Source organism: Telmatherina bonti, assembly GCF_933228915.1.
Source record: "Telmatherina bonti genome assembly, chromosome: 21".
In the NCBI taxonomy this organism is placed as follows: Eukaryota; Metazoa; Chordata; class Actinopteri; order Atheriniformes; family Telmatherinidae; genus Telmatherina; species Telmatherina bonti.
Genome location: NC_136630.1, coordinates 25,448,771 through 25,473,959, shown reverse-complemented (window position 1 = coordinate 25,473,959; position 25,189 = coordinate 25,448,771). Strand labels below are relative to the sequence as shown.

Here is a 25,189-nt window from a genome sequence, read left to right as displayed (position 1 = left end):
CCAGCGTGAGGAGACACACAAGAAGAAGAAGGAGAAGAGTTTAAAGAATGCAGTGATCTAGTTGTGTGCAGAAAACTGACGTGTAAAGAATTATTATTATGCTGCTGGATTTTGCTGGAGCACGGCTGGGTAAATTTCTTTTTTCTAATGAGGGAGTGACCTAATTTTGGGAGTTTTTCCACAACAGTTATGACAACATCCATCTCTCACATGTAAATGTAGATTAAACTGAATGTTTGATTTCTTCTTCAGAGTTGTTTGTTTTATCTGTTTGAACTGCTTAAATGGAAAAACAGGGATCAAATAACAAACATTAAGTCGTTTGGCTCTACCACCTTCATATTGTTATATAATCCAAAGGTTTAGTTTCAATTGTAAATTAAGAAGTGACAATAAGAAGTGATATATCAGACCAAGCACTGCAAGCTCTTATTTACTTCTGTCACATTTCTGCCCATTTATTCCCACTTGCTTTAAAAATGTGTGCTTTTCTTTTTGAAAGAGAATCAATGAAAAAGGCCTTTCATGAAAAAGCTTGCAAATCCCTGATATTTGCATCAGTCAACACATGAAACAGTTTATTGAGATTAACAGAAGTAGCAGGGTTAAACCTTACTTTATTTATTTTTGCCACAAACCTTTAGAACACCTACATCATAAGATGTGTCTAGGCGCTTGTGCTTTATGTTATAAAAGTTTTTCATGAACTGGGACACCATACAACAACAACAACACATCCACAACACAGTGATGAAACAACAAAGTGTGTTCAGTGAGAGGTTTCTTCAGGTCCGATGCAAGACTGAAAGATACAGAAGATCATCCCTGCCGGCAGCCATCAGCCTCCGGAACAAGACCTCCTCAAATTAATTATTATCTACAACAATATTGAATTTCCCTTTGGGGATTAATAAAGTATTTTTCATTTCATTTCATACCATAGGCTACTTCGGCCCAACATCTCACTCATCATGTGTAGCAGACTACAGATTTTTCCCAATAGGCTTATTTTTTTTACTTTGCTAACATTTGACAAACTTTCTTAAACTCACTCTAGATGCTTATTCTCATGTAATAGCGCTGTTTCGGATGTGAATAGTGCTTTCTAGTATTTTAATATAAATAAAGATGTGCTGATTTCTGCCATTTTTTAGTCTGTGTGCTTTCGGCACCTTGTTCTGAAAAAAGAACTTTTTTTTATTTATTTATTTTTTTTATTAAGTTTTCAAAAAAAATTATTACATGGGTCAGTTTTTACAAAGTGTAATTATGAAGGTGATCATTAAAAAAGGAACAACAGCAAAGAAATTAAACAGTATAATACAAGGGGAATCAACCAATGATGTAATTGTAAAGTTTGCACAGGTGTAAGGTTTTAGTATGTTTTAGGTGAGTACAGTTCAATTTTTAGATCACATGAAAGTAAGTACATAGATCAAATTTTTTGAAGAGAGAAAAAGAGGGCATTTTTTTAAAGTATTTAATTTTATGTATGTGGAACTTTGCTAAAATAATCAGCAAATTGATGATATTTGACTCATTTTGTGTGAAATTAGAATTTCTAAAAAAAAAAAAAAAAAGTAGCAGGTCAGACTCGTTTGAAAGGAAATCTTTACCCAAATGTTTCTTAAGATCTAATTGAAAGTCAGACCAGAAATTAGATACAAGCACACATCGAAAGAATAAGTGCCAAAAGAACTACATCTCCCGGCATTACAAGCAAGCTCGTGAACGCGACTCACTGCGCAGGCGTTCTTCTGACGCCATCTCCCTGCGACAACGTGTTTAGCTACGAACAGTAATGGCAAGCGGTAAAAAGAGTGCTCTACTCTCATCTTTAGCAGACTATGGTGATGATTCGGAACCTGATTCTGACCCTGAACCAGAAGACTCAGGTTAGTTAGAATAGCTTCTAAGAATTGTGTGGATATAGCAACTATAAATCCCTGTCCGTTAGTGTTTATCTCAGAACTTCATGCGGCAGCTAACATTAGCGTCGAGCTAACATGAAAAATTTGCCGCAAACGTTGTTCTTGTTGCTTGATATGATAATATGTTATATATGTTATTATGTATTAAACTAAGAAATTAAATGTGTTTTAGTTGGAACTTTTCTATAGATGAGCTACGGTTTATACTTACAATACTTTGTCTTGTTAATGCGTGTATAATTCTGCTTTAATGTCACTAATGTTAGTGGTTTTCTTTTCTAAAATCTATCTATCTATCTATCTATCTATCTATCTGTTAGAGGTTTCTTTTGAAAAAAATCTGTCTGTCTGTTCGAGGTTTCTATTTATAAATCTTATTTATTTATCTATTTATTTTTTTATGTTAGAGGTTTCTTTTTAAAAGATCTATCTATCTATCTATCTATCTATCTATCTATCTATCTATCTATCTATCTATCTATCTATCTATTTTCTTTTCAGCGTGTTGCAAAACTGGCAGAACTGCCTGAAGCAACATTTTAATATACTTTGGGTGTAATACTAATTCTGTGACTTCTGTTTATTATGTGTGTTGAAAATGTTATATTGATCTGATGGTTTTCTTTTTTTATTTTTAATCATCAGGGAGTCGTGGAGGTGGCCTTGTTTATAGTTATGGTGATGATGAGTTGAACCGAACTGAGAACATTGATGACAAAGGATCTGACGATGAAGATAGCCGAGAGAGCAACTCGGTCAGTATTTGCACTCTGCTTATATTTGGATTTAAATCTTAGTTACATTTTCTGGGTTTTGATACATTGCAGGTATCAAGGTGTGTGTTGACACCATAATATATTGTGTTATATCTCTGTGCAAAATGGTCTGAAAGCTTAAACGTCAATGGAACATCAAAGTCTCTGCACGAGCTGTTGTTGTGGTTAGTGAGAGAAACTTGACACCTAGTTGGATCTGTGGAGTTGTGGGCTGCTTTCAGGACACAAAGTGTTTTACAGGCTTGTTGTAAGTCTTTAAAACACATTTACTGACCAGAGTGTATTACCTGAGGCTTTGAAAGTGACGAGAGCAGAAACCAGTCTTTAGCTCTGAAGTACGATTTTATTGATATCCATTTAATATATATTCAAGAAGAGCTATAAAATGAAATAGAACAGTTAATGCTGATAAAGCCTAATATTACATTAGACTTTCTGACTGGTCTCTCCTCTGAGTGACTGCATGCATCTGCTCTTCAGATGCAAACAAACCGGACTTACTCAAGGTATTTTCTCATTGTTTTGTGCAATTTCTTTCCAGATAGCACTCCGCAACAGATTAGACAACATTTACGTTTTATGGTTTTGTTGTGATCCCCATTACTGCCCATTTAGTAACCACTGGTCTTACTGGGTGGCCAAGGAAAAATAAGTAATACCAAATGCAAAGAAGATTATATTAACGTAGAGTAAGGATATTAAATTTGACATTAATAATAGAAATAGAAAAAAAGTAATTTTATTCAGACGATGTAGTGGTTAGAAAATCAGTTAGTTGTGAACATTTCAGTTAATTGAACATTTTTCCCAAAGTTTATGTTACAAAGTTGAAAAAATGTCTGAAACCACAGTTTCAGATGTTGTGTCTTTATTGCTACTTTTTTTTTTTAGCATGTTACTGTACATTTATTCCTTTCTAGTCTGCAACAGGAGTCTACTAAAATTTAAGGATGAAGGCAGCATTTCTCAATATTTACTTTAACTATCATGAAGCGTAAACGTTTCTTATTTACAAATTCTCAAATGTGTTTGCTTTGTAAGCAAGTATAAATGTAATTTATCTGGATTTGGAAAATATTATTACCTATTGTATTCATGCAATAAACAGAATCCAGTATTTGGATTCTGTTTAACACATTAATCTGCTCAGGTGATGTTCCAATGCTTGTTTTATTTTATTTTCTGATGTTTTAACTTATTTGTGGTACTTGAAGATGCCATGATACAATAACATAATTATTGTAGGGGTGTAAATCAATGACAATACATGACAATATGATATTATATCAATTAAAAAAAATAGAAATTAGATGTTTGCCGATGACTCAAATTCAGTTGCAGTCTGATTTCATATCAATGCATTTAGAATTCTCTTATTGATATGAAACCATATCATAGGTAACAAGCGACTGAGCATTCATATCAAAATCACAAAAATAATGAGTGTATCGAGTAACATTTTTATTCCTGAGCTCAAGTGTTCAAATTGATTAAAAATTTTACTTAAAACAAAGACAGGTTTTTAACAAACTTAACTCAATGTGCCAAGGGAAGTCAAAACACAGCCTTTTTACCAATAATATGGTTTGATAATTATTGTATTGATTCTTGATGGACGTTTGCTTTTTGGATCAATGTCACAAGCTAACTGAGCATGCCAATGATATGTTGACGTAGACCAGGGATCCACAATCCTGGTCCTGAGGGTGTCCTGCAGGTTTTCTAAGTTCCCTGCAGGAACACATCTGTCTCAGACTCAGACCAGCTCTGCAATCGTCTGCTAAATACGCAGTTTTGAATCAGGTGCGTTGGTGTGGGGACACTTGCAGGACCAGGATTGAGGATCCCTGTTGTAGATCTACGTATTGTTACACCCCTATGTAAGAGTGGCATCAGCACATTTCCTGCAACCTTTGAGGGAGAAAAGCATCAAGGGACATTTTTTTTCACATTTGAATTAAATGATGAGCAAAACGTTTTCAGACAACAAAACAAATTAACAGTTTTTAAGTAATTCCTCATTTTAAAGAAATATAGAAAACAAATACTTTAGCCTTTTCACTCGATCACCAAAACTCAGCATAACAGCATCTTGGTCACTGAAGAACTAATAAACATGATGGCGATAAACTGTTTACATTGTGTTCACATCAGAAATACCTTTTGAAAGCCCAGCTTGATAATATACTGCTGTATTCATGGAGGAGCAATAAGGAAACTAAACTTCAGCCTCAAAGAAGATTCATCCATTCATTCATTTTCCTGATCGCTTTGTCCGATTAAGGGTCTCTGGGAAGCTGAAGCTTATCCCAGCAGTCTTTAGGTGAAAGGCAGGTACACCCTGGACAGGTCGCCAGTCCATCGCAGGGCCTCAAAGAAGATTACAGAGTTAAATATGTGGTTTTCTGACATGGAGTACAGTAATAGAAATGCACAGTTTTACTGCCACAGCTTTCTTTCTGGTCACTGTGTCGTCATTATTTCAGATTAAAAAAAGCCAAAACTGCCAAATGCAGATGCGATGCATAAAACCAGTACAGCCTCAGACACAGAGTTGGAGGAGCTCTGCTTCTTCTCTCCTCGTTCTGATCCACACGCCACCATTTCACATCAGGAAACGATAAGATAAAAACAGCAGAGTTTCACTCAACTTTAACTCTGGAACTGTATCAGCGTTGGACTCTGAATATTCTTTCAGAGACGTTGTCGGATGCAGATCAATAGTTTCCCAGTCCTTGTCAGGTGCTGGTTGCCGTCCTGGTCTTCCCTCCTGTCACCTTACAGTGTTAACCTTCTACGTTTTTGTTTTCATAGGAAATGGACGAATCAGACGAGGGGAGGGACGCAGATGATGTTGAGGTATTTGGACGGCCTCCTGTTGTGTTCACTAGGGGGAGCTGTGGGGTTGTGTGTGTCTGGTGAATGTTCAGCTAACCGATGAGTTGTAGTTCAGATCTGCTTAGAGGTTTGCATCTGAAGTTTGCTTTGTTTGTTTTGCTAAAGCTTTCCTCAGGCGAAGCACTGAAACAGCAGCCTTGCTGGTCAGCGCACTGCTTTAAGCTGCTCCCTTACTAACCCCACCCTGTGTGTGTATATGTGTGTGTCACAAGGCTGAACGAGCTTGACGGCACGCCGGCTTCCTGCTGCCCTTTTTGGGTTCAGGTCACTGAGATGAGAGTGACTCAGTCCTAACGAGGAGTTACAGTAAATCACTTTGTTTTCTGACCTGTCTGACTGGCAGAGATCTGATCGGGTCGTGGTTTGTGCATCATGTTATGAAGAGGAGATAACAGCAATGTCAGTTTAGTGATGGTCTCTTTATTAGGGACTCCTGAACTGGTTGCTGGGTACCTGGGAGAGTAGTGAACCTGGACAGGGAGGCTTCCACTCCATTAAACCTTTCAGCTACACAGAAAAACTGCATTTCAGCCATATGGGGCAGCCATCAATGCTCTCCTTCTTAAAACCAGAATTTGGTTTATAAGAAATGTACAGTAGCTCGTTCACATGAATTTTTAATTGTCCAATCACATGTAGACATGTAGACGTAGTGATGATGACTTGCTGAAGTCCAGACTAAACTTCAGAATGAGGAAGAAAGGAGATTTAAGGGACTTTGAACGTGGTTGTTAGTCTGAGTGTTTCAGAAACCGCTGGGATTTTCACACACAACCATCTCTGGGGTTAACAGATATGATGGAAAGAAGAGAAAATATCCAGTGAACATAAAGAGGCAGACTGGTTGGAGATGATGGAAAGACAACAGGAAGGCAAATAAGAACTGTGATATGAAGAATATCATCTCCTGAACACACATGTCCAACCTCTTGACCTGGATTGTAGGTGTTTCAATCATCACCTATCTGGAAGAGTTTTTAAAACCCTGATTTTATTTATTTGTTATAACTACGATAAAGGCAGGCGAAACACTGCTCTGTCATAAATACTTTTCTTTAACAGCAAAGATTTGGTTGATGTGTGTTGTGTTGCCGCTGGCAACAAAGTTTTTGTGTTGCATAGATTTAGAGTCATCATTTAACAATGAGAGAGTAGATGTTTGTTTTAGCCTCTGCTTTCTTTTTCTCATGTTTGCTGGTTTGTTGTTGTGATTGTTGACTTCTCTGATCCCACCGTCTCACGTCTCGACCGTCTCATGTCTCGACCGTCTGACATCTTGACCGTCTGACATCTCGACCGTCTCACGTCTCGACCGTCTCACATCTCGACCGTCTCCCGTCTCGACCGTCTCACATCTCGACCGTCTCCCGTCTGGACTGTCGCCCATCTGGACCGTCGCCCATCTGGACCGTCGTCCATCTCGACCGTCGTCCATCTGGACCGTCGCCCATCTGGACCGTCGCCCATCTGGACCGTCTCACGTCTCGACCGTCTCACATCTGGACCGTCTCACATCTGGACCGTCGCCCATCTGGACCGTCTCACGTCTCGACCGTCTAACATCTCAACCGTCTCACATCTGGACCGTCTCACATCTGGACCGTCGCCCATCTGGACCATCGCTCATCTCGACCGTCGCCCATCTCGGCCGTCGCCCATCTCGACTTGCACAGTGTGCGAATTTGGTCTCTTTTATTCATTTGATTTGCCTTTATTACATTGACTTAAAGCATTAATGGAAGAGACTGTCTGGGTGTTAAATAGTGGCGTAATCTGTAGAGCAGAGTCATAAGGCCTTTGTAAAATGTTAGCGTTTTTTTAAATTATTTTTTTAATACATTTTATAACCTTAATCAGACATGAAGTCTGTAACATTTGCAGAAGAAACAAGACTTTCTGCTGTTGTTACCCTCATATGTATAAAATGTAAACTTTGAAGAGCATATCAAAATAAATTTAAAAAAAAAAACAACAAAAAACCAAACTCCCATCTTATCCCCAATAAGAGCTGTATTGATGTGAATTTGGATGTGTGTGAAAAGTAAAATCCAAAAAGCATTTTCATTTATTTTAACTCAGTAAATGTGGAGGATTATCTGTTGCATTGGATCAATGAGTTTCTATCTGCAGGAAATCTAAAGTGCATTTTAATTACAGTCTGGCTTTCAGGACCACAGTAGTTTAATGAAATGTGTTAAAGTCAGTCAGGAGTGCACCACAGCATGGCAGCAGGCATCTCTTCAGGCTCGTCTCTGCTGTTCAGCTGTTGGGCGGCTGTAGCTCAGGCGGAAGAGCAGTTGTCCTCTGGGATTGATTCCAGGCTTCCCCTGAAATGAGTATGTTGGATGAGTGTGTGTGTTAATGGGTGAATGTGACAAGTAGTGTAAAGCGCTTTGAGTGGTCTGTGTGACTAGAAAAGTGCTATAGAAGTACAAGTCCATTTACCATTTACCATTCTGGCTGATCCCTTCAGTTTAGTTACAATAGCACCAGATTTTAGATATGAGGGACAAACATTGTTTCTTGTGTGAAACATGATAAATCTGAGAGAGAAACCTTGGAGATTGTTGGTTCTATTCAAAAATCAGAAAACCAATTAAATCACATGGAGCTATTCAACTTGGCAGATTTTATTCAAGTTTCTGCAGGTTTTAGATGTTAAAAACCTGCCCCCCAAAATCCCAGATTCAAAGGAAATGGATCCAACAGGTTGTTGTCAGGTTCTGCACTGTGGACCATGAATTTGGTCAGATGTTTACATCTGGAAACATCTAAAACCCGCAGGACTATGGCTTCATGGACCGTAGTTAAATGATAACAGACTTGTCTGTGTAACAGCTAGCACTGTTTGATATAGATCAGATAAGTCTGCAAGTGCGAACTATCGTCCCAAACAGGAGAAAAGTTAGGCTAAAACATCTGTTGACACAACCAGATCTATGTCTTTAGATGCTGACTCATGTTCTGTCCCGTCTAGTTACGTTGATGTTTATCTGAACTAAAATGTTGCCTAGTTAATACAACATTAAACTTAAAACTAGAATTAAGTTTATAAGAAATGGTGGGCCACTTATTGACACAATGTTTTTGTGTACATGGTATTTTTACTAAAACTTTTGTGCTATTTATGGAGTTTGTATTTGTTTGTATTCTTATATCCTTTATTAATATTGCTATTATTACTTTTTATGTTTAATGACGCGCCGTAAGTAAGAAAATTCCCTGTTTTTTATGTTTAATGAAGCGCTGTAAGTAAGAAAATTCCCTGAGGGATGAATGAAATGCGTATAAACCTGAGTAGTTGTAGCTAAACATCAGCCTCACAATGCTAACATGCTAACAAAGCATTACAGCAGCAGAAGCAGGCAAAAGAAGTGTCTTCATTTGGTCTTAGAGATTAAGTTCCTACTGTTAACTTGTTCTTGCAAACATGAATGTATCATGTATGAGCTCCTCACAAGGCCTCTGACCTTTACTGATTGTATAAGTTTGTCTGAATTACAGTGGAAATTAAACTGAAGCAGCTAAAAGGAAATGATCCACAAGTTTAGCGCCCTGTAGCAAGTTAGGGTTACAATCCTAAGTTGGATTTGTTATATCCATGCAGTTCATAACAATGTGGTGTTTGCTGATATCACAAGTTCTGCCATAATGCCATTTCCATTTAGTCTGATTACAACCATCTATACGAGGCGATGCTGCACGCTGAGTTACTGTCACACCTCCAAAAAGCAACTAAACGTCTAGATCTGATTTTCTTCCTGATCTCAGTTGGACGCTGACAATCTGTTGTGTTTATAAAACAGACTGAAGCTCGTCTTGTTTAATGAGCTTTAAAATCATCGCATGGAAAAGTTAAGGAATTCAGATGAGATGTAGAATGAGCTTTCCTGTTTAGAGTCTATAAACAAATAATTTTACAACTTGGTGCTAATCAGTAAGTTAGTGAAGTCTGACATAATCATAGATTATTATATTCTGATTATTAGAGAAAAGAAACTGAAAGGTAATTGTGAACTTGTTTTATAATTCTTTTATTGATATTTTTCAGTTTGATTCGATGCTGTAATCTCGTTGCTCAGTGAATCTATGTTTACGTTGTTACACCTCTGGTAGAAAGTGGACTGAACATCAATAGACTGATGAAAAAACAAATGTGGTTTCGTGCTCAGGTTGTGAAAAAGGATAAAAAGCAGATAATTTAGCCACCAAACATCATGATGCAGAAGTCATATCTCCGTTTGATGCTTGCACATGAAATAGTTCATCTTAAAATGTATCAGAAACAAAACAAATGATATCCAAAATGCAAAAGTCGTCTTCTTTCTTGTAGAAAGAGGAGTAAACAAGCTGATGCTGGGAGAGGATGTGCATGATCTGGAGTCCATGTGGTGTTTCGTGCACAGATGGCAGCATGACGTTTAGAAACAGCAGACATTAGAAGAGATGTGTGTTGCCATGATGAGGCTTATTATTTATCCTCCTTCCAGGAAACTTGTTCTGTTTAGTTGTTGTGATTTTTGTCCACGGTCAAACAGTCATATTACGCCGAGGTTTGCAGCTGAACACTTAGTTTGATCCTTTATTTACTCCCTGTAGTGTAAACACGTCACCTCATCCCGCTTTCTCATGATTCGACTGAGATCAGGACGATTCTTTGAGGCATCCGCGTGGTTGCTAGGTGACGATGTGATTCCTGTGAATAACACTGCTGCTCCTCAGTGCTGAACCTGTGTAACTCCCAGAGAGTTGGCACAACAAGCGGCATATTTTAGAGGCTGTACGAGACGTCCCTCCCTCCTGCAGAGCCAAGGCATTCTCTGGAAGCAGCCTAGATTTACTGTTTCTCTTCCTTAGACTTCTTGGAGGCTTTTCTCTCTTTGTGCTTCTATCTGTGCTGTCTCCTACGTTTTGTCCCTGTGATTTGTAGGTTTCAGCTCCACATGGAAAGAGTTTCGCTCTCCAGTTCCACTGTTTTCTTCCCTTTTCTACCAGATCTGGTTCTTACTTAATGCCAGCAGCCAAACAATGAGCCACTTTAATTAGATATTACCCAAAATGGGAGCTTAGTTCATCATATTTGCTTGGTTCAGCTTTCACTCCACAGAGCATTAATGGTTGCATACATTCTCCCAAATAAAGAGCACCTAAATCTCTGTTGTCTCTGTCCCCCACCCCCTCTGTTCTTGTCATTTCAGATATCAGAAGCAGAAAAGAAGGACCCTAATGAGCTTGTTGGTGAGTATTTCCACATCAGCTTAATAAATGATCCTAATAACGTGTCTTACATGATCGCATGTCTTATTCCTCAGTTTCTACAAACACTAAAAGAAAGAGACTCAGGGACCAGTAACAGGTTTCTCCTCAGTGCGATGCTCCGTACATAACATTTTTTTCCTAATTAAATGACTTCAATGGAGAAAAACGATGGAGATCTTCACTAGATTAAAAGTGGGAAGCATCAGTCATGTATTCAGCTGCATTAGTCTGTCTGTCTGTCTGCAACATAAAAGGGCTTGACGGACGTCTGCTCTCTCCGAGTGATTCTAGTTCTTCTTCTGGATTCCTTAACTTGGAAAATAAACTAAATCTGAAAAGTACTTTGTACAACTGGATCCCAGATTTTAGGATTTCTAGGGTTTGTTGGGTGTTGGTGCTGTAAATGTGTGAATCATTAACCAGACCTGGTCTGAATAAGAGATTCTTTGTCACCTGGAAAGTGGGTTATAAAGGTCTAACTGGCTTTGCTAGGTGAGTAATGTCTTACCTGTGCAGGTGTGCATGTATCATTCAGTTCAGACAGGAAATGAGGGATGCAGGGAGGGGTTTTTAATCAGTAACGAAGAAGATCTGATTTTCTTCCTGATCTCAGTTGGACGCTGACAATCTGTTGTGTTTATAAAACAGACTGAAGCTCGTCTTGTTTAATGAGCTTTAAAATCATCGCATGGAAACTTTCTCTGTTCATATAAACTATAATCTTGATGCAGATGATGCCAAACATGATGCAATCATTTCTGTCCGGTACTGAGCTACAAAATACTGGCAAAACACTCCTATGGCATCCACTTGCACTCCTCTAGCTTGTCACAACTCTGAAATAAATCAGAGAAGGGAGCGCAGTAGTTTGCTAAACCACCGCCGTCCACATCGCTGTGCGGCAGCCGGACCCACAGCCTGGGTTTTAACATTCCTGCCGCGGAGCTTGTCTCTGTCTTGTCTGTCAGTAAATGTCACAGAGAGTCTGGCAGAAAGCCTCCCATCAGCAAGAACACTGCTCTTTGTGTGTTTGCTGAAGGGACGCACGTTGTCTGCCTCTCCTCGCCCCCCCCCCCCCCCCCCCCAGGGCACAGATTGTGACTTTGTCGGCTTTTTGTGTAGACAGATGGTAATTTAGGAACCAGATCTATTTCTTTCCCTCTAAACAGGCATATTTACTGCTCAGGCTGTTTATTCAAGCTTCCACTGCAGAGTTTATTCTGATGCTGAAGTCAAAGCTTGTTGAGCACGGTTATGGTTGCAGATACGTCTCAGGTTGTGTTGAGTGGATTAGTGGGCTTCCACAAGGCTAAACCCTTGTTGCTGCCACGTTGTGCAACTGTCTGTGAAAGAGTGAGCATGTCGGTGTTAGAGAGCTTAATGAAGTGCCAAGCTCCCTCCCAAAACCGCTGAGTCATCAGACCTGTTGAATCAAGCTTTTATTTCTTGTTGGAGGGTGAATTATTGAACTGTTTTATAAAATAAGCTGGACAGACATATGTCTGTTAGTGTTTTTCTCTGAAAATGAGAACAAACCTGCATATATCTGAGCTTGGCGCGGTATTTCTTTGTTTTGGTCATGTAATGCCATGTCAGCTACTGAATAAATAAAAGGGGGAGTACCTTTCCTCATCTGAACTTTCCATTTGACATGAAGTGTGTGTCCACATGTTGGGATCTGTGGTTCCACATGATCCGCTGATCAGAGCTACTGGAGGGAGGTGGTTTGAATACAATGCCGTCTGGTCTGCTTTAAGCTTCAGCTCATCAATCAGCAACAAAACAAACAAACTACACAGCAAATTAACAGGATCTGAAAGTGATGTCCTTCAGAAAAGCAGGAGAAAATCCACAAAAGACCTGAAAGAGGAGCTGAGAGATGCAACTGGGCCTGCAGAAGGTCCCATCTACCCTTCATGTACCGCATCAGAAGTGGTCTCCAAGGCCGTCGAGGAGCCATTGTTCATTTCTTCATCATGAAGCCTTTTTTCTGCTTCCTGACGTGTGAGATTACTACAGAGGTATCAGATACAAGACAAGTGTTACTGTATCAGAGTAAACTCACCTGGAACACAGTGGGAAATGTAAATGTTGTCTCCTAAAGGAAACCACATTACTTCCAGAGTGAACCAGTTTGGTTTGCAAGTGTTTCACTGAAGGACAAAAATGACAGATTTGTCCACACTGCACTTAACTTTTAACATTTTAAAGGTTTTATATATGAAACTTTATTAAAATGTAGATATATAAGCAATACATGGGTTTACACGCAGCTGGAATTTCCCTCTGTGTGTTTTTTTAAGATGAAGTGTTCAACATGACCGATTCAGCACTTCAGAAAATGATCTTCTCATGTCAGGTCAAGTTTTAACCCGCATGCGATCTTCTCTGCAGTCAGCAGCCGAAATGCTCCTGCGTTTGCAGATTGTCTCACATGCACGTCTTGCAATGCTCACGCACATCGACTGACAGCCTCAAGAGAAAGTAACGACGTTCAGTCTGATTGAAATACAGCAGTGACACTGAAGAATGCCTGAAAGACCAGGCAGAGGCAGACAAGTCAGGCAAAGACGGCAAAACAGGAGACAGGTCCAAAGACAGGGAAGGGAACCTCCCTTCTTCATTCCAAGCCCCGACAGCAGCCACACCCTGACTGGGATATGCTCGCTTTTATACACCACACTGCTCTGGAAACCTACTGCTTAAAAGTCAACAGTAAAACCTGGATGTTCACGAATTCCCCACGAGTGTCAGTAAAAAAAAAAAAAAAAACACGTAGTGGAGCTTTGTTTCATTAACCGATCGCTCGCTTCTGAACATATTTTGTTTCTGTTCAGTCATCTGTAAAAGTTGATCCTCTCATTTCACCACATGTTTCTGAGTTAACAGTTCTGCATGTGACAACACGCAGAGCAGCGAGGGGGGGGAGGAGGCCGCAGAGGTGAAAATGTCTGATGGCTCGTGTTTGTTTCTGTCTTGCCAGCTCTGTTCTCGGAGAAGGTGAGGAACATGTCACCTGATGAGATCAGGATTCCTCCCGAGCCTCCAGGACGCTGCTCCAGCCAGCTGCAGGTACACACCAGTCATGTCACACACACACAGACACACACACACACACACACACACACACACACACACACACACACACATCATATTACTGGTCCTGAGTCTAAATGAACCCAGTTTCATAACAGTCTGAATGTTGTTTAGATTGATTAGAGTATTTTTTACAGTGTTGGATAAATTATAACAAAAATAAAAACCTGTTTTTGTTATAAACCAGTAGCAGGCGTTACTCAGTCTCATTTTCCATGTATCCCTGCTCCAACACATCTGATTCATATCAATGTGTCTTTGTTCAGATCGTGACGGGCTGTTGGAGCCATTTAATGTGATTCAGATGTGTTGAAGCGGAATACATGGAAAACCAGCTGGATATCAGACCTCATAAAACCAAACTGAATCCCAGCTGCTGTGAGTGGGTCCCATGTCACACCCAGTTATTTCTGTTAATTAGGCTGAAAGAGTGACTCTGTGGCCGGCGACCGATGATTTGTGGAATTATCCTTGTAGACTTTTTGTTTTTCTGTGTGTAAGAGATAAAAAATGACATTTTAACACCTTCCAGCAACCAAATGATTTACATTCAGAGCTTAAAATGTTGTCTTTCGCCACTAAAAGCATCAGGTTTGAATTTAGAAATCCCAGCTCCAGATGTTAGACTATGGAGAGCTGAAAGCTAGCTCATCTTTTCAGAAGTCATTTAAGATGTTTACGCTCTCAAAATAAACAGATGTTTTAGCCAAATGAGTAGTTTAGCAGCTTCAGTCGTTCGCTTCGGGGTTGGGAATGAATTTTGGTGGCGAGGTGAACGCTGAGGCTTTCCTCTGTAATTACAGCAGCACACAGTGTTATCTTCTGTCGGTGTACTATCTCCACCGCTGCCTCTCTGCTGTCATTTTTAGTTCTTTTTGAACTCCACTAAGGTCTTCTCCTTGGAGGAGCCAGAGCAGGTCAGGACACACAGCTGACTCGGTTTTTAGCAGTACACCCTGAGGGCCGACACTCCCCCATCTGTCAGGAACGACTGATGATTCACCTTCTCCAGGACAACCTTGATATCCCTGCCCTCAGGTCACAGAAGCAGGAGTTCATGTACCGGCAGAATGTGGTTTAATTGGATTTCATTAATGTCAAGTTTTCACCACAAACTGGTATTTTTACATCATCATGTCACAGTTTCTGGAACATGTCTGTTTTATGAATCGTTTCTGAGCGTTGCAATGAAAAGAAACTGGTAATAATGAGTTTACATGTTAACGGTTTCTTCACAAGACATTTGTCTACCTGCGAGGGCTGTATGTACAGTTGTACTCCTATGTATTCGTCCCCTTTCATTAAAGAAAAGGCTGAATTTACAAGTCACTCAAATAAGTGGAGACTTAAAAAAGGAACAATAACTAAAAATTAGCAAAAATATAATTTAGTAATATAAGACACTGTTTTTTCATTGAATTGAGTTGAATAAAGAAAAAACAAACAAATTGGTCCTCGACCAATCAGAGCACTTTTCTGTTGAACAGTGGGACAAAATATCTGTCAACAGGTGCAGAAGTCTGACTGAGAGGAACAGAAAACACCTGACTGGAGCGGAAACATTAAAGGATTGTTCAACTAAATATTACTTTATGAGTGATGTAATATGTAATAAATTATCTTATTTGTTTGCTTTTTAAAAAAAAATATTTCTATTGAATCAGAATTATAAAATAATGTAATGATTTTCATAAAATTTTTATTTATTATTACTTTAGTCAATTTCAGCTTATTTTACAGGCAGCTGTTTTTTTCCTTCTTTAATGAAAGGGTATGAATAAATATGAGCACATCTGTACCTGATCTGAGACTTGTACTGTTACTGCAGAAGTACCAGAATCAAGTTAAGTGTTACTGTAGCCGCCTTTCTGTTACAGTTTTCTGCTACATTAAAGTAAAATCTCTAAAATTTCAGCACGGTGGAGTAGTGGTTTGAGCCTTGTTTACTGCTGCAATTTGAACATCTGCTAAATACAAACCTGCTTCATCGCCTCCATGTCGGTTCTTCACATCCCACAAACCTGGAAGTTCTGGTGTTCCCCCAACAAATCCTCCCGTGATCGGTATGCAGGAGAACAGCTGTACGGTTAAGCCAGCTTCAGAGCGCATTGTTAACATTCAGCTATGTTCCTGGCCTGAGTCTGGCTGCAGAGGTGTGACTTTTGACAAACAAAGGTTGGAAGAAGTGTGATGATGCAACAGAACCGTGGAGAAGGGAAGCTGTCCCATTTTCAGACAGGATGCGAGTTTTCCTGTCAAAATGATGCAGAACCTTCACAGTTTCCTGGTAAATAGTCTGAAAATGATTGAAGTCCCATTCATTCTGTTGAATTAAATCAGTGTCAGACCCCACGTTTAGATGGTCCTGGTGTCTGTGGCTTTGCACAATTTTACCCTTCCAGTACCAGAACTAGAGTCAACAGTGGAGAATTGTCTGCATATATTTGTAAGGCAAAGTTAAAGGAAAGAGGAAAAATGAAAGCCAACAGGAAAAGTTTTTTTTTTTTTTTAAATTTATTTATTTATTTTTTTTTATAAAAAGCAGCATTCCTTTCTCCCATCTTGATCCATGTTATCCCTCGAGCATCTCTGCTGCGGATACGTGTGCCAGCACCCTGCGGCTAAGTTGAACCTACTTGTCAAATGTTTCTTTGAGGTATCAGAAACGTCTTATACAATAACTCCATTCACACTTACCCCAGCACGGCCAGAGCTGATCACATATATGAAGTCAATTTATTTGATAGCGTTTACTTTGCATCCTGCCAGAGGTGGAGCGCGGTGGAGAGCGAGTGGAAACGGAGCTGCTCATCGATCTGTTTGTTTTGTAACAGGAGAAGATTTTCAAACTGTACGAGAGGAAGCTACATGGAGACTTTGACACAAACAGCCACATCCAGAAAAAGAAGGAATTTAGAAACCCGAGGTATGCAGCTCAGCTAAAACATGCCGCCAAAGCACTTAACGTGCACACTTGCACGTTATTACAGTCAAAATAAACACCATCTGCTTGTCTCTGTCTTGTTTTGTTTTTAGTATTTATGAGAAGCTCATTCAGTTCTGTGGTATCGACGAGCTGGGAACAAACTACCCCAAGGATATGTTTGACCCCCATGGCTGGTCAGAGGACTCCTACTACGAGGCTCTCGGTAAGCCGCTTTCCGTCTCTTCATTGGGATCGCTGCTCAGCACTCATTGTTGCTTCTTATCCTTGCAGCAAAAGCCCAGAAAGTGGAGATGGACAAGCTGGAAAAGGCCAAGAAGGAGCGCACCAAGGTGAGACTAGCAACAAAGCAAAGCGGATTACCATGCAGTCAGTCCTGGTTCGTGTCGGCACAAGCTGCATTTCATTTCTGCTGAACCACAACTTTGCCAGGTTCGGCTCAGACAGATCCTGGTGCAGCCCAACCATGCCTGCAGGGGTTTTACAAACCTCAAAACCAATGACTGAAAACTTTTTCAACTGTCGGAGGGCGCTTTCACACTATTTCACTCTATTTTTCCACTTTAAATGAACCCAGGTCGACTTGTATGAACAGTGCAGTTCGTTTTGTGGCAACTCTGCTGCAGAGCAGAGAAGCAAACGAGTCCACCGCTGTTTGCTTGAGTCCAGGTCAGATGCACTCGCTGTGAAAGCAAGCAGACGGCACAGAAAACCACACAGGACGTGATGTAGAACACATCTTAGCGCGACATGCCCGTCCTGCTGCTCATGCTGAACAGATTTAGGTTAAACTGTGTTCGGTTTTCACACCAAAGTAAAACCAGAAACCAGACTGCATGAATTTATTGTTTCTTCGTTGTTTACTTGAGGTGAATGAGACATTTTTAGTCATAGCCAATCAATAAGATTTCTTTCTTTCTTGTCGGCTAGCTGCTGTTTTGGTGAATGTCGCTGCTATTGAGCTGTAGGGGTGGGAAAATCTAATTGAAAAATCGAAAATCTGGATTATTTTTTTTTTGCTTCACAATTTTAAAATGGATTTTTTTTGTTAAAAAAATCGTTTATTTTTTTTTTTTGTTTTTTTGTTTTTTTTTTGTTTTTTCAAATAAATGAAAATAATCCAGTATAAAAATTACATTTTTATTGTATTAGGAGTGTTTTAATAGGGGTGGGGAAAATGGAATTGAAAAATTGAAAATCTGGATTTCTTTTGCTTCACAATTTCAAAATCGATTTTTTTCATTAAAAAAATTTTTTTTTTCCAATAAATAAAAATAATCCAGTATAAAAAATGTCATTTTTCTTGTTTTAGAAGTGTGTTTTAATAGAGGTGGGAAAATCGAATTGAAAAATTTGAAATCGGGATTCTTTTCTTCACAATTTAAAATTCGATTTTTTTCGTTAAAATTTTTTCCCCCCAAATAAATAAAATGAATGCACTATAAAAAAAAAATTTGTTGTTTTTATTGTTTTTTTTTTTTATATTAATCTTTTTACATATATTCTTGGGCATTATAGCAACAGAATGATGGTCTGGCTACTGTGTTGTTTTTTCTAATTGAAATCAAGAAAAATGACGAGCAAAAAAAAAGTTTTATACATTTGTTTTTAATCTACAAAAATGAGCAATATTGAAGAATTGTGAGAATCACAATTTAAATCGAATCGGCACCCAAAAAATCGGAATAGGAATCTAATCGAATCGGGACAAAAGCATATCGTCACAGCCCTACTGAGCTGTGTAACTACATGGTGTTGTTACGGGGGTTTGGTCTACTTGTGTAAAATGTGTGTGATACCAAGTCTGCCCAGTCGAACCGAGTCCAGACTATCCTGGTGTGAATACGCCCATAAAGAGCCAAATGTTTTGCAAATGCCGACACTGAAAGCATCGGATTACTGTGAAGGAAACAAAAACAGATGTAAAGAAGTTTCTATCTGGAGCCGTGGTTGTAAATCAAAAATTGACGTTCCTGTGAAGAGGACACTGAAACAGCTTCCAGGTTTAAGAAGTGGTACTCTCTAGTGACCAGAACCATTAACCTAAAGCTGGTGTTTCAATGTGTTTGTGTGTTGTCAGATTGAGTTTGTCACTGGAACTAAGAAGGGCACCAACCCCTCCAGCACAGCAGCCTCCACCACCAGCAGCAGCACCACCACCACAGCCACAGGTAAATGGCTTCACCTTCATTCCAGTTGCTGCTAGATCGTCTCTTACTGGAGACGTCCAGCAGTATGGCCACTTCACGTGGGGATATCACTCGCATTCACGTTGCATCAACATGCCTTGACATAAAGTAGGGATGCACCAATACCGATATCAGTATCGGCTCAATACCAAGCGTGTGTACAAGTACTTGGTATTAATAAAAGTGAACCGATACCACACTAGTCAAACCAGCGCAGATGTGTTTGATGACATGCTTTGGACATGTTTTAAAGGAAATAAATGCCTCGAATATTAAAATGTGACATTTTATGTCACACTAAAAGCCAGATCTTTGTTTCAAAACCACACATTTATAGTTGTATTTAGGTAAAATCTGCCAAATCAGAATAAAACTTGTTGAAATTGTTGGACCTGCAATGTTTTTATATAAGTGTTGGTGAGGTAACTTCAGAAAGGATGGGTCTTTTATTACAACCTAATGAAATATTACACAGTTAAAACAACAATGATGACCATAGTCACAATAATGTTCACATAAACAGATTTGGTATCGGCAGATATTCCCATTTCAGATATCTGTATCGGATCAGAACTCCCAAAAAGTGGATCAGTGCATCCCTAACATAAAGTGGAGCGCACTTGGTTCAACATGATGCAGTTTTGTTTTTTTACAGACACTGAGGGTTTTAACGCGGTTAGGGAAGCAGGATACGTATAAAAGGAAAGAGAGAAAAGGAAACAAAATTTCCAAAGCTGGCTTGGAGTCATCCGAATTTCACAATCCATGTTTAACAGCCATCTTCTCTGCTGGCACTGCTGAGGCGTTCCAGCACATTTTGTTCTTCCCAACACCTGTGTGTCAGTGGTATTGCTCGCTCTGCAGAGGCGCATCACCACCTAATTTTAGTCACTGCCTGAAGTAAGCTGAATATGTCAGAAAATAAAGTTTGTGATTGAGTTTAAGTTGAATTCAGACAATCTGCAGAAACAGGCTTCTTATGTTTTTATGTGTTCTGGTAAAGTGATTGTTTTTAAGTTTTAAGGGCTTATCAATGTCAGTCAGCCAGACTCAGGGAGGCTAAAATTCCAAATAAAAATGCTAATAGATCTACGGCCACATTAACATGGATCTGCTAAATGAGTATGTTAAATCTACCAACACTAATAAACTCCAAAAATGTAATATCCAGTTTAAGTTTGTAATAAAAAGAAATGGAGTTTTAGATTTGGGGAAGTTGTCTGTATCTTTTCAGGGTAAAGGATGAGGGAGGGTTGGTTTGCTGTAGAATGTCTGTATCTTATCTCGCCAGCTCGCCAGCCTCTTTATTAGGTACACCTGTTCAGTTAGTAAACACAAATATCTAATCAGCCAATCTTATGGCAGAAAACTTAACACATTTAGTCTCATAGAGACAAAAACCTGTTGAAGTTGCCTGCAGAATGAGAAAGAAAGGAAATTCTGGTTGTGTAATGGTGTGTGGTGCAGTGGCCGACTTTAGACCCTTTAGTACCTGCTGATCATCGTGTAAACACCTGGAAGCAGTTGGCGACCACATCCATCGCTTAAAGGCAGAGTATGTAAGATTTCAAGGCGATTCTTTCCACCACCAGGTGGCAAAACACCAGGTCGTGAGCAAAACCACAAAACTGCTACCTCCACAAACGACCACAGGTTGGCAGTAATGAGCAAAACTCACCCCTCACTCCTCCTCCTTGCCAGCTCCAATGAGGGCAGGAATCGCTTGTGAGCTGTAGCTCAGAGCCACTCTGCAATAAATGGGCTTATACTCACCCTACTGGTGGAAAAAACTACTTTTTTTTTTTTCTTTTTTTTTATTTTTTACTGGTCAGAAAACATTCATGAAGGGTCTTTGTCATTAATTAAACTTGTAATTTAATAACGTATCAAATATGGACAGACTGGAACCTACATGTTTAATAAACTATCTAATTATGATTTTAGTTATTTTTTTAGTTAATTTATTTTGAAAATATTGAAAATCTTACTCTACCTTTAATGAACACGGTGTTGCATCTTCTGATGGAAACTTCCAGTCGGTTGAAGGATGCTACATCCTTTACGAGAAGCGAGAATTTTTTTTTTTTTATTGTTCTCGGTGGCGTGAGAACAACACGTCATTTTGTTCTCATAGACGTGATTGAGGACAGCTTTCTCGACACATTCTTTCTGCCCTCTGATTGGCTGACGGCTCCATTGTGTGATTGGTCGGACAGTTGAGGTGGGTGGGGTTAACAAGCATGACAGTCGCTGCTTCCACATTTTTACTGATGCAGAGTTTTAATAAAACAGCTGATTGACGTGGTGAGAAAGTACAACCATTTTTTTTACAATGCGTGGGATTTAAAGATACGTACCTAGTCATGTGCACAACCCACTCTGCCACGGATGAAGTTTCATGTTAAATATTAAAAATCCAGTTTCATTGCACATAAAAGCTCTGAGATCCCCCCCACAGTGATCCCTCCCTGTTGCAGACGAAGCTCCTCAGGAAGCATGAATTGACCAGAATTTTGTTCTTGTTCCTCCGGCCTCAAGAGCCAGACTTCTCACTTCACATGGAGGATGGAATAAGCTTAATTCACCAACAATCATCCCCGACTGCTTTGGCGCCGTTTGCTCATTCACTCTCTGTCTTCTTTAGCCTGATTCCTGCGCAGGTAATAAAATGAGTTAGTTGTGTCGAAGTCCGTTGTTGGGACTGTGAGCTAGTCTGTTGTCGGTTCCACGTCGGTCTTTTTATATCCAAACTGCATCCATGCGTCATTAATTTCCCCTCTTTTATGAACAATCTCATCGGTTTGGGTTGGCTGGTCATCTTTTAGTGAATTATCCTGCTCTGAAACACGTCTGCTCCCGTCTTCCTCCATGTTTGTTTACATATTGCAGCATGCATGCTGTAAAGCGCATCTTGACCTAAAATACTACAGTAAAGCACCTTAAACAATAGAGCCTCATATGAAACAACAGATAGTCCAAAGAATATACATCATCATATCGCCCAGGCCTATGCTCCAACACACCTGACCAAAATGAATGAGAACGTTGACAAAAACCTGCTGGATCCATTTTATTTGAATCAGGTGTATTGATGCAGGGCTGAAAAATGGCTCCACATTGCTTGTAAAACTGAAAACAAAACACAAAGAACCTTTCTGATCTGTTTATTGTTTCATAAATAACTTCTGTCTTGCTGTTTTACATTTTTCCTGTATTTGTGTTGTGCTTGTTTCCTCACTCTTCCTGTTGATCAGGGGAACGGTGTTACTTTGGCCTCACTGACTGTTTTTACTCACCAGCAGATGCCCAGAAGAGGAAAAGCAAATGGGACTCTGCTATCCCCGTGACGCTGGCCCAACCGGCTATCATCACCACCACAGCAACCCTCCCAAACGTCGTCTCCGTGACAACCACAGCAAGCGGCACCAAGACTACGGTCATCTCTGCAGTGGGCACCATCCTAAAGAAAGCAAAGCAGTGAGCAAACCGAGCGTGCAGAGGGAAGAAGCTGCCGTATTTATACATGGGAACGTGTGCAGAGAAGTGGTGGACTCTGGGTGAAGGTATAAAGAAGCAGCCTCCGCCACACACAGACTGATTAAGACTGAACTGCCTTCTGTCAGTGGGATTGAATCCACAGTACTGCATCGTAACGCCAGACATTTGGTGAATATACTTGCCCTCTTCTCTGTGAAGCTGACGCATGCAGATGTCATTTTCATGAAATATCTTTTCTATTTTTTATATGTTGGCAACACTTGTTCATTTAAAACAGTTGAAAGGATCCCGATCAGGCTGAAGGTCTGAGAATCTGCTTTATTTTTATATCCGTGGTTCCGGTACAGTACATTCATGTCATGCTTCCTCTACAGTTGCGTGTAATAGTTGAACATGTCCATGTTTTTCAGCATTTTTCTCCCCTTTGTGACAAAATAAACAACTCTGTAGGAAGATTTATTTTACATTGTATATATGTATTGATGGTAAAGTGAATAAATGAATCAGATGTTGCCTTATAATGTTGTATTTTATTATTTTATCATTACCATTATTATCTTTGTGTCTTGGTGGAATCAGATACAAGCTGACTTCCAGTTTGCTGCTCTCTTTAACAGGTCTTCACATCTTTTACAGTAGAAACAGACACGTTTCTCTGGACTTGTGAATCTTTTTAGTAGACAAATAAACATCCACACTGGGATCGAACTATCAGGGAAGGCATGTGTGCACCGGATGGACTTTTTTGCCATTTTTTTTATCACGCTAAAGTCCACATCGGACTCCTGTTAAAGGGAGTGTTGAGAAGTTGGTGAGTGAAGCGGTGCAGAGATAAAGTTGATGGTCTGAACTGTGAACAAGAGAAGAATAATAAAGGATTAATTTAGTGTTTTCACTTTCAAACTGTGCTGTTTTGAAGTTGGGTGTGTTACTTGCTTAATTCAACATCAGAAATATGTGAAGTCTTGTTTGTTTGCATTGTGATTATCCTAACAGAGCCAGAGAAGATGCATGATTAAAAGGATGGAGATAATTAAAAGAAAGTGTCTGAAATCCTCTGGTAAATAGCTGTCTGACACCCAGCAGGTTTAGACCATGGAGAAGTCTGACTCATTTCTGAATCACACCCATCATACCCACTGCTGGCCACGAACTCTCACAGTAGTCATTTATTTGATTCAGTGCATGAGCAAATGTTCATGTTCTGCTTGTATCTCAACATGTTTTTGCAGAGCCTGGAATGTAACACCTACAAACAAAACAAAAGCGCAAGCTCCATCACACTCCAGGCTGTTCTGCTTAGGTGTGGCTGCACCTATCGCTCCATGTTTGGGTAACAGGATGGAGAAAAATGTTTAGAGACTTACACGTTTAATCGGCAGAAAAATATGTAACTGGATTTCATTTTCTCAACTTCAAGTTATACTAAACACAAACCCCTGTGTATAATTTTACTGAAAACTGAAAAAAATGATTTGCCAATATAAATTCTGGCCTTGGATATTTCTACTACTCTCACAAGAGGGGTAATGTTGTAACTATGACTGCCCAGTAACGCGTATTACTATGTTTTAATGCTCATATTCTCGTCTGCTATGACAGACGTAGAAGGGTACGCAAGGATTATTTTATTTGTCAGCTTGGTATGGGAAAACTTTAATTTAACAGTTACATATCTGGGAACTTAGATGTGATTGTGAGTCTTCCTGGGTTTTTTTTTGTTGTTGTTTTTTTGGTAAGTGTAACTTGTATTCTTGTCAATAAATATGTTAAAATTTAAAAAAATAACAAAACAAAACATTTCATTCCTGATGGGACATAAATAACATCAGAAGTTAAGACAGAAAATATGGAAAATCTGGGATTGGTTCCAGCTGTTTTTAATTTGCTTCAGTTACTTTTCCAGCATTTTGTTGCCCCTCCTCTAAGTTCTGCCATCAAAGTCTAAGTGAGCTTTTTTCCATGAAATGGAAACATGTCTGATATGTTATGTTGTCTTAGGAATAAATAGTGACTTTATGAGATGAATAAATAATTACATAAAGTTTTTATCAACGTTTTACACCATATCCCAACATTTTTGGATGATATGCTTAAATTCAAAGAAATGTAAAAAAAAAAAAAAAAAAAAAAAATTATTTTGACAATTACAAAATACTCCTACACAGTTAACTTAATTTTGATACCATAATGACACTTTTTTTTTTTTTTTTCACATATAGTTGAACATACTTATGAAATTATGTATTAAACATTTGTAACAGTTATTAAATATATTTTCTGTCCAAAAAAAAAAATTCTAAACCTTAACTGGGAAAAAAACGCCTCAGCTGTGGTGGATAATATAATATAATATGGTATAATATACAAGATGTAACCGATTTATTTCCAATTACACACACACATATGTGTGTATATATATATATATATATATATATATATATATATATATATATATATATATATATATATATATATATATATATATATATATATATATATATATATATGTATACATATATGTGTGTGTGTGTGTGTGTGTATAAAACAAAACAAGCAAAAAGGACCGTGAAGTTCTTTCGGTACCTTTTTATTGTC

At 39.0% G+C, this 25,189-nt stretch overlaps 1 protein-coding gene across 2 annotated transcripts; it reads left to right on the top strand.

Annotated features, from left to right (window-relative positions):
• Positions 1–1,781: 1,781 nt before the first annotated feature.
• Positions 1,782–23,025, top strand: sap30bp (SAP30 binding protein). Of its 2 annotated transcripts, none has more exons than XM_079261438.1 (10): positions 1,782–1,895; positions 2,577–2,686; positions 5,522–5,566; positions 10,804–10,843; positions 13,848–13,936; positions 16,795–16,886; positions 16,997–17,109; positions 17,178–17,236; positions 18,985–19,075; positions 22,396–23,025. In XM_079261438.1, exons 1-10 carry the CDS (start codon positions 1,802–1,804, stop codon positions 22,572–22,574), a joined length of 912 nt encoding a protein of 303 aa, XP_079117564.1. In that variant the 5' UTR covers positions 1,782–1,801; the 3' UTR covers positions 22,575–23,025. The 2 variants fall into 2 exon arrangements, with proteins under 2 accessions (XP_079117564.1, XP_079117563.1); XM_079261437.1 differs by having other exon boundaries at positions 22,393–23,025.
• The last annotated feature ends 2,164 nt before the right edge of the window (positions 23,026–25,189 follow it).

What these genes read in the sequence shown, in the direction of transcription:
- sap30bp (XM_079261437.1), top strand. Translation starts at nt 1,802, where the DNA reads ATGGCAAGCGGTAAAAAGAGTGCTCTACTCTCATCTTTAGCAGACTAT. An exon ending in CCCTGAACCAGAAGACTCAG is followed by an intron (nt 1,896 to 2,576) that starts GTTAGTTAGAAT and finishes TTTAATCATCAG; the next exon opens with GGAGTCGTGGAGGTGGCCTT. An exon ending in GCTGCTCCAGCCAGCTGCAG is followed by an intron (nt 13,937 to 16,794) that starts GTACACACCAGT and finishes GTTTTGTAACAG; the next exon opens with GAGAAGATTTTCAAACTGTA.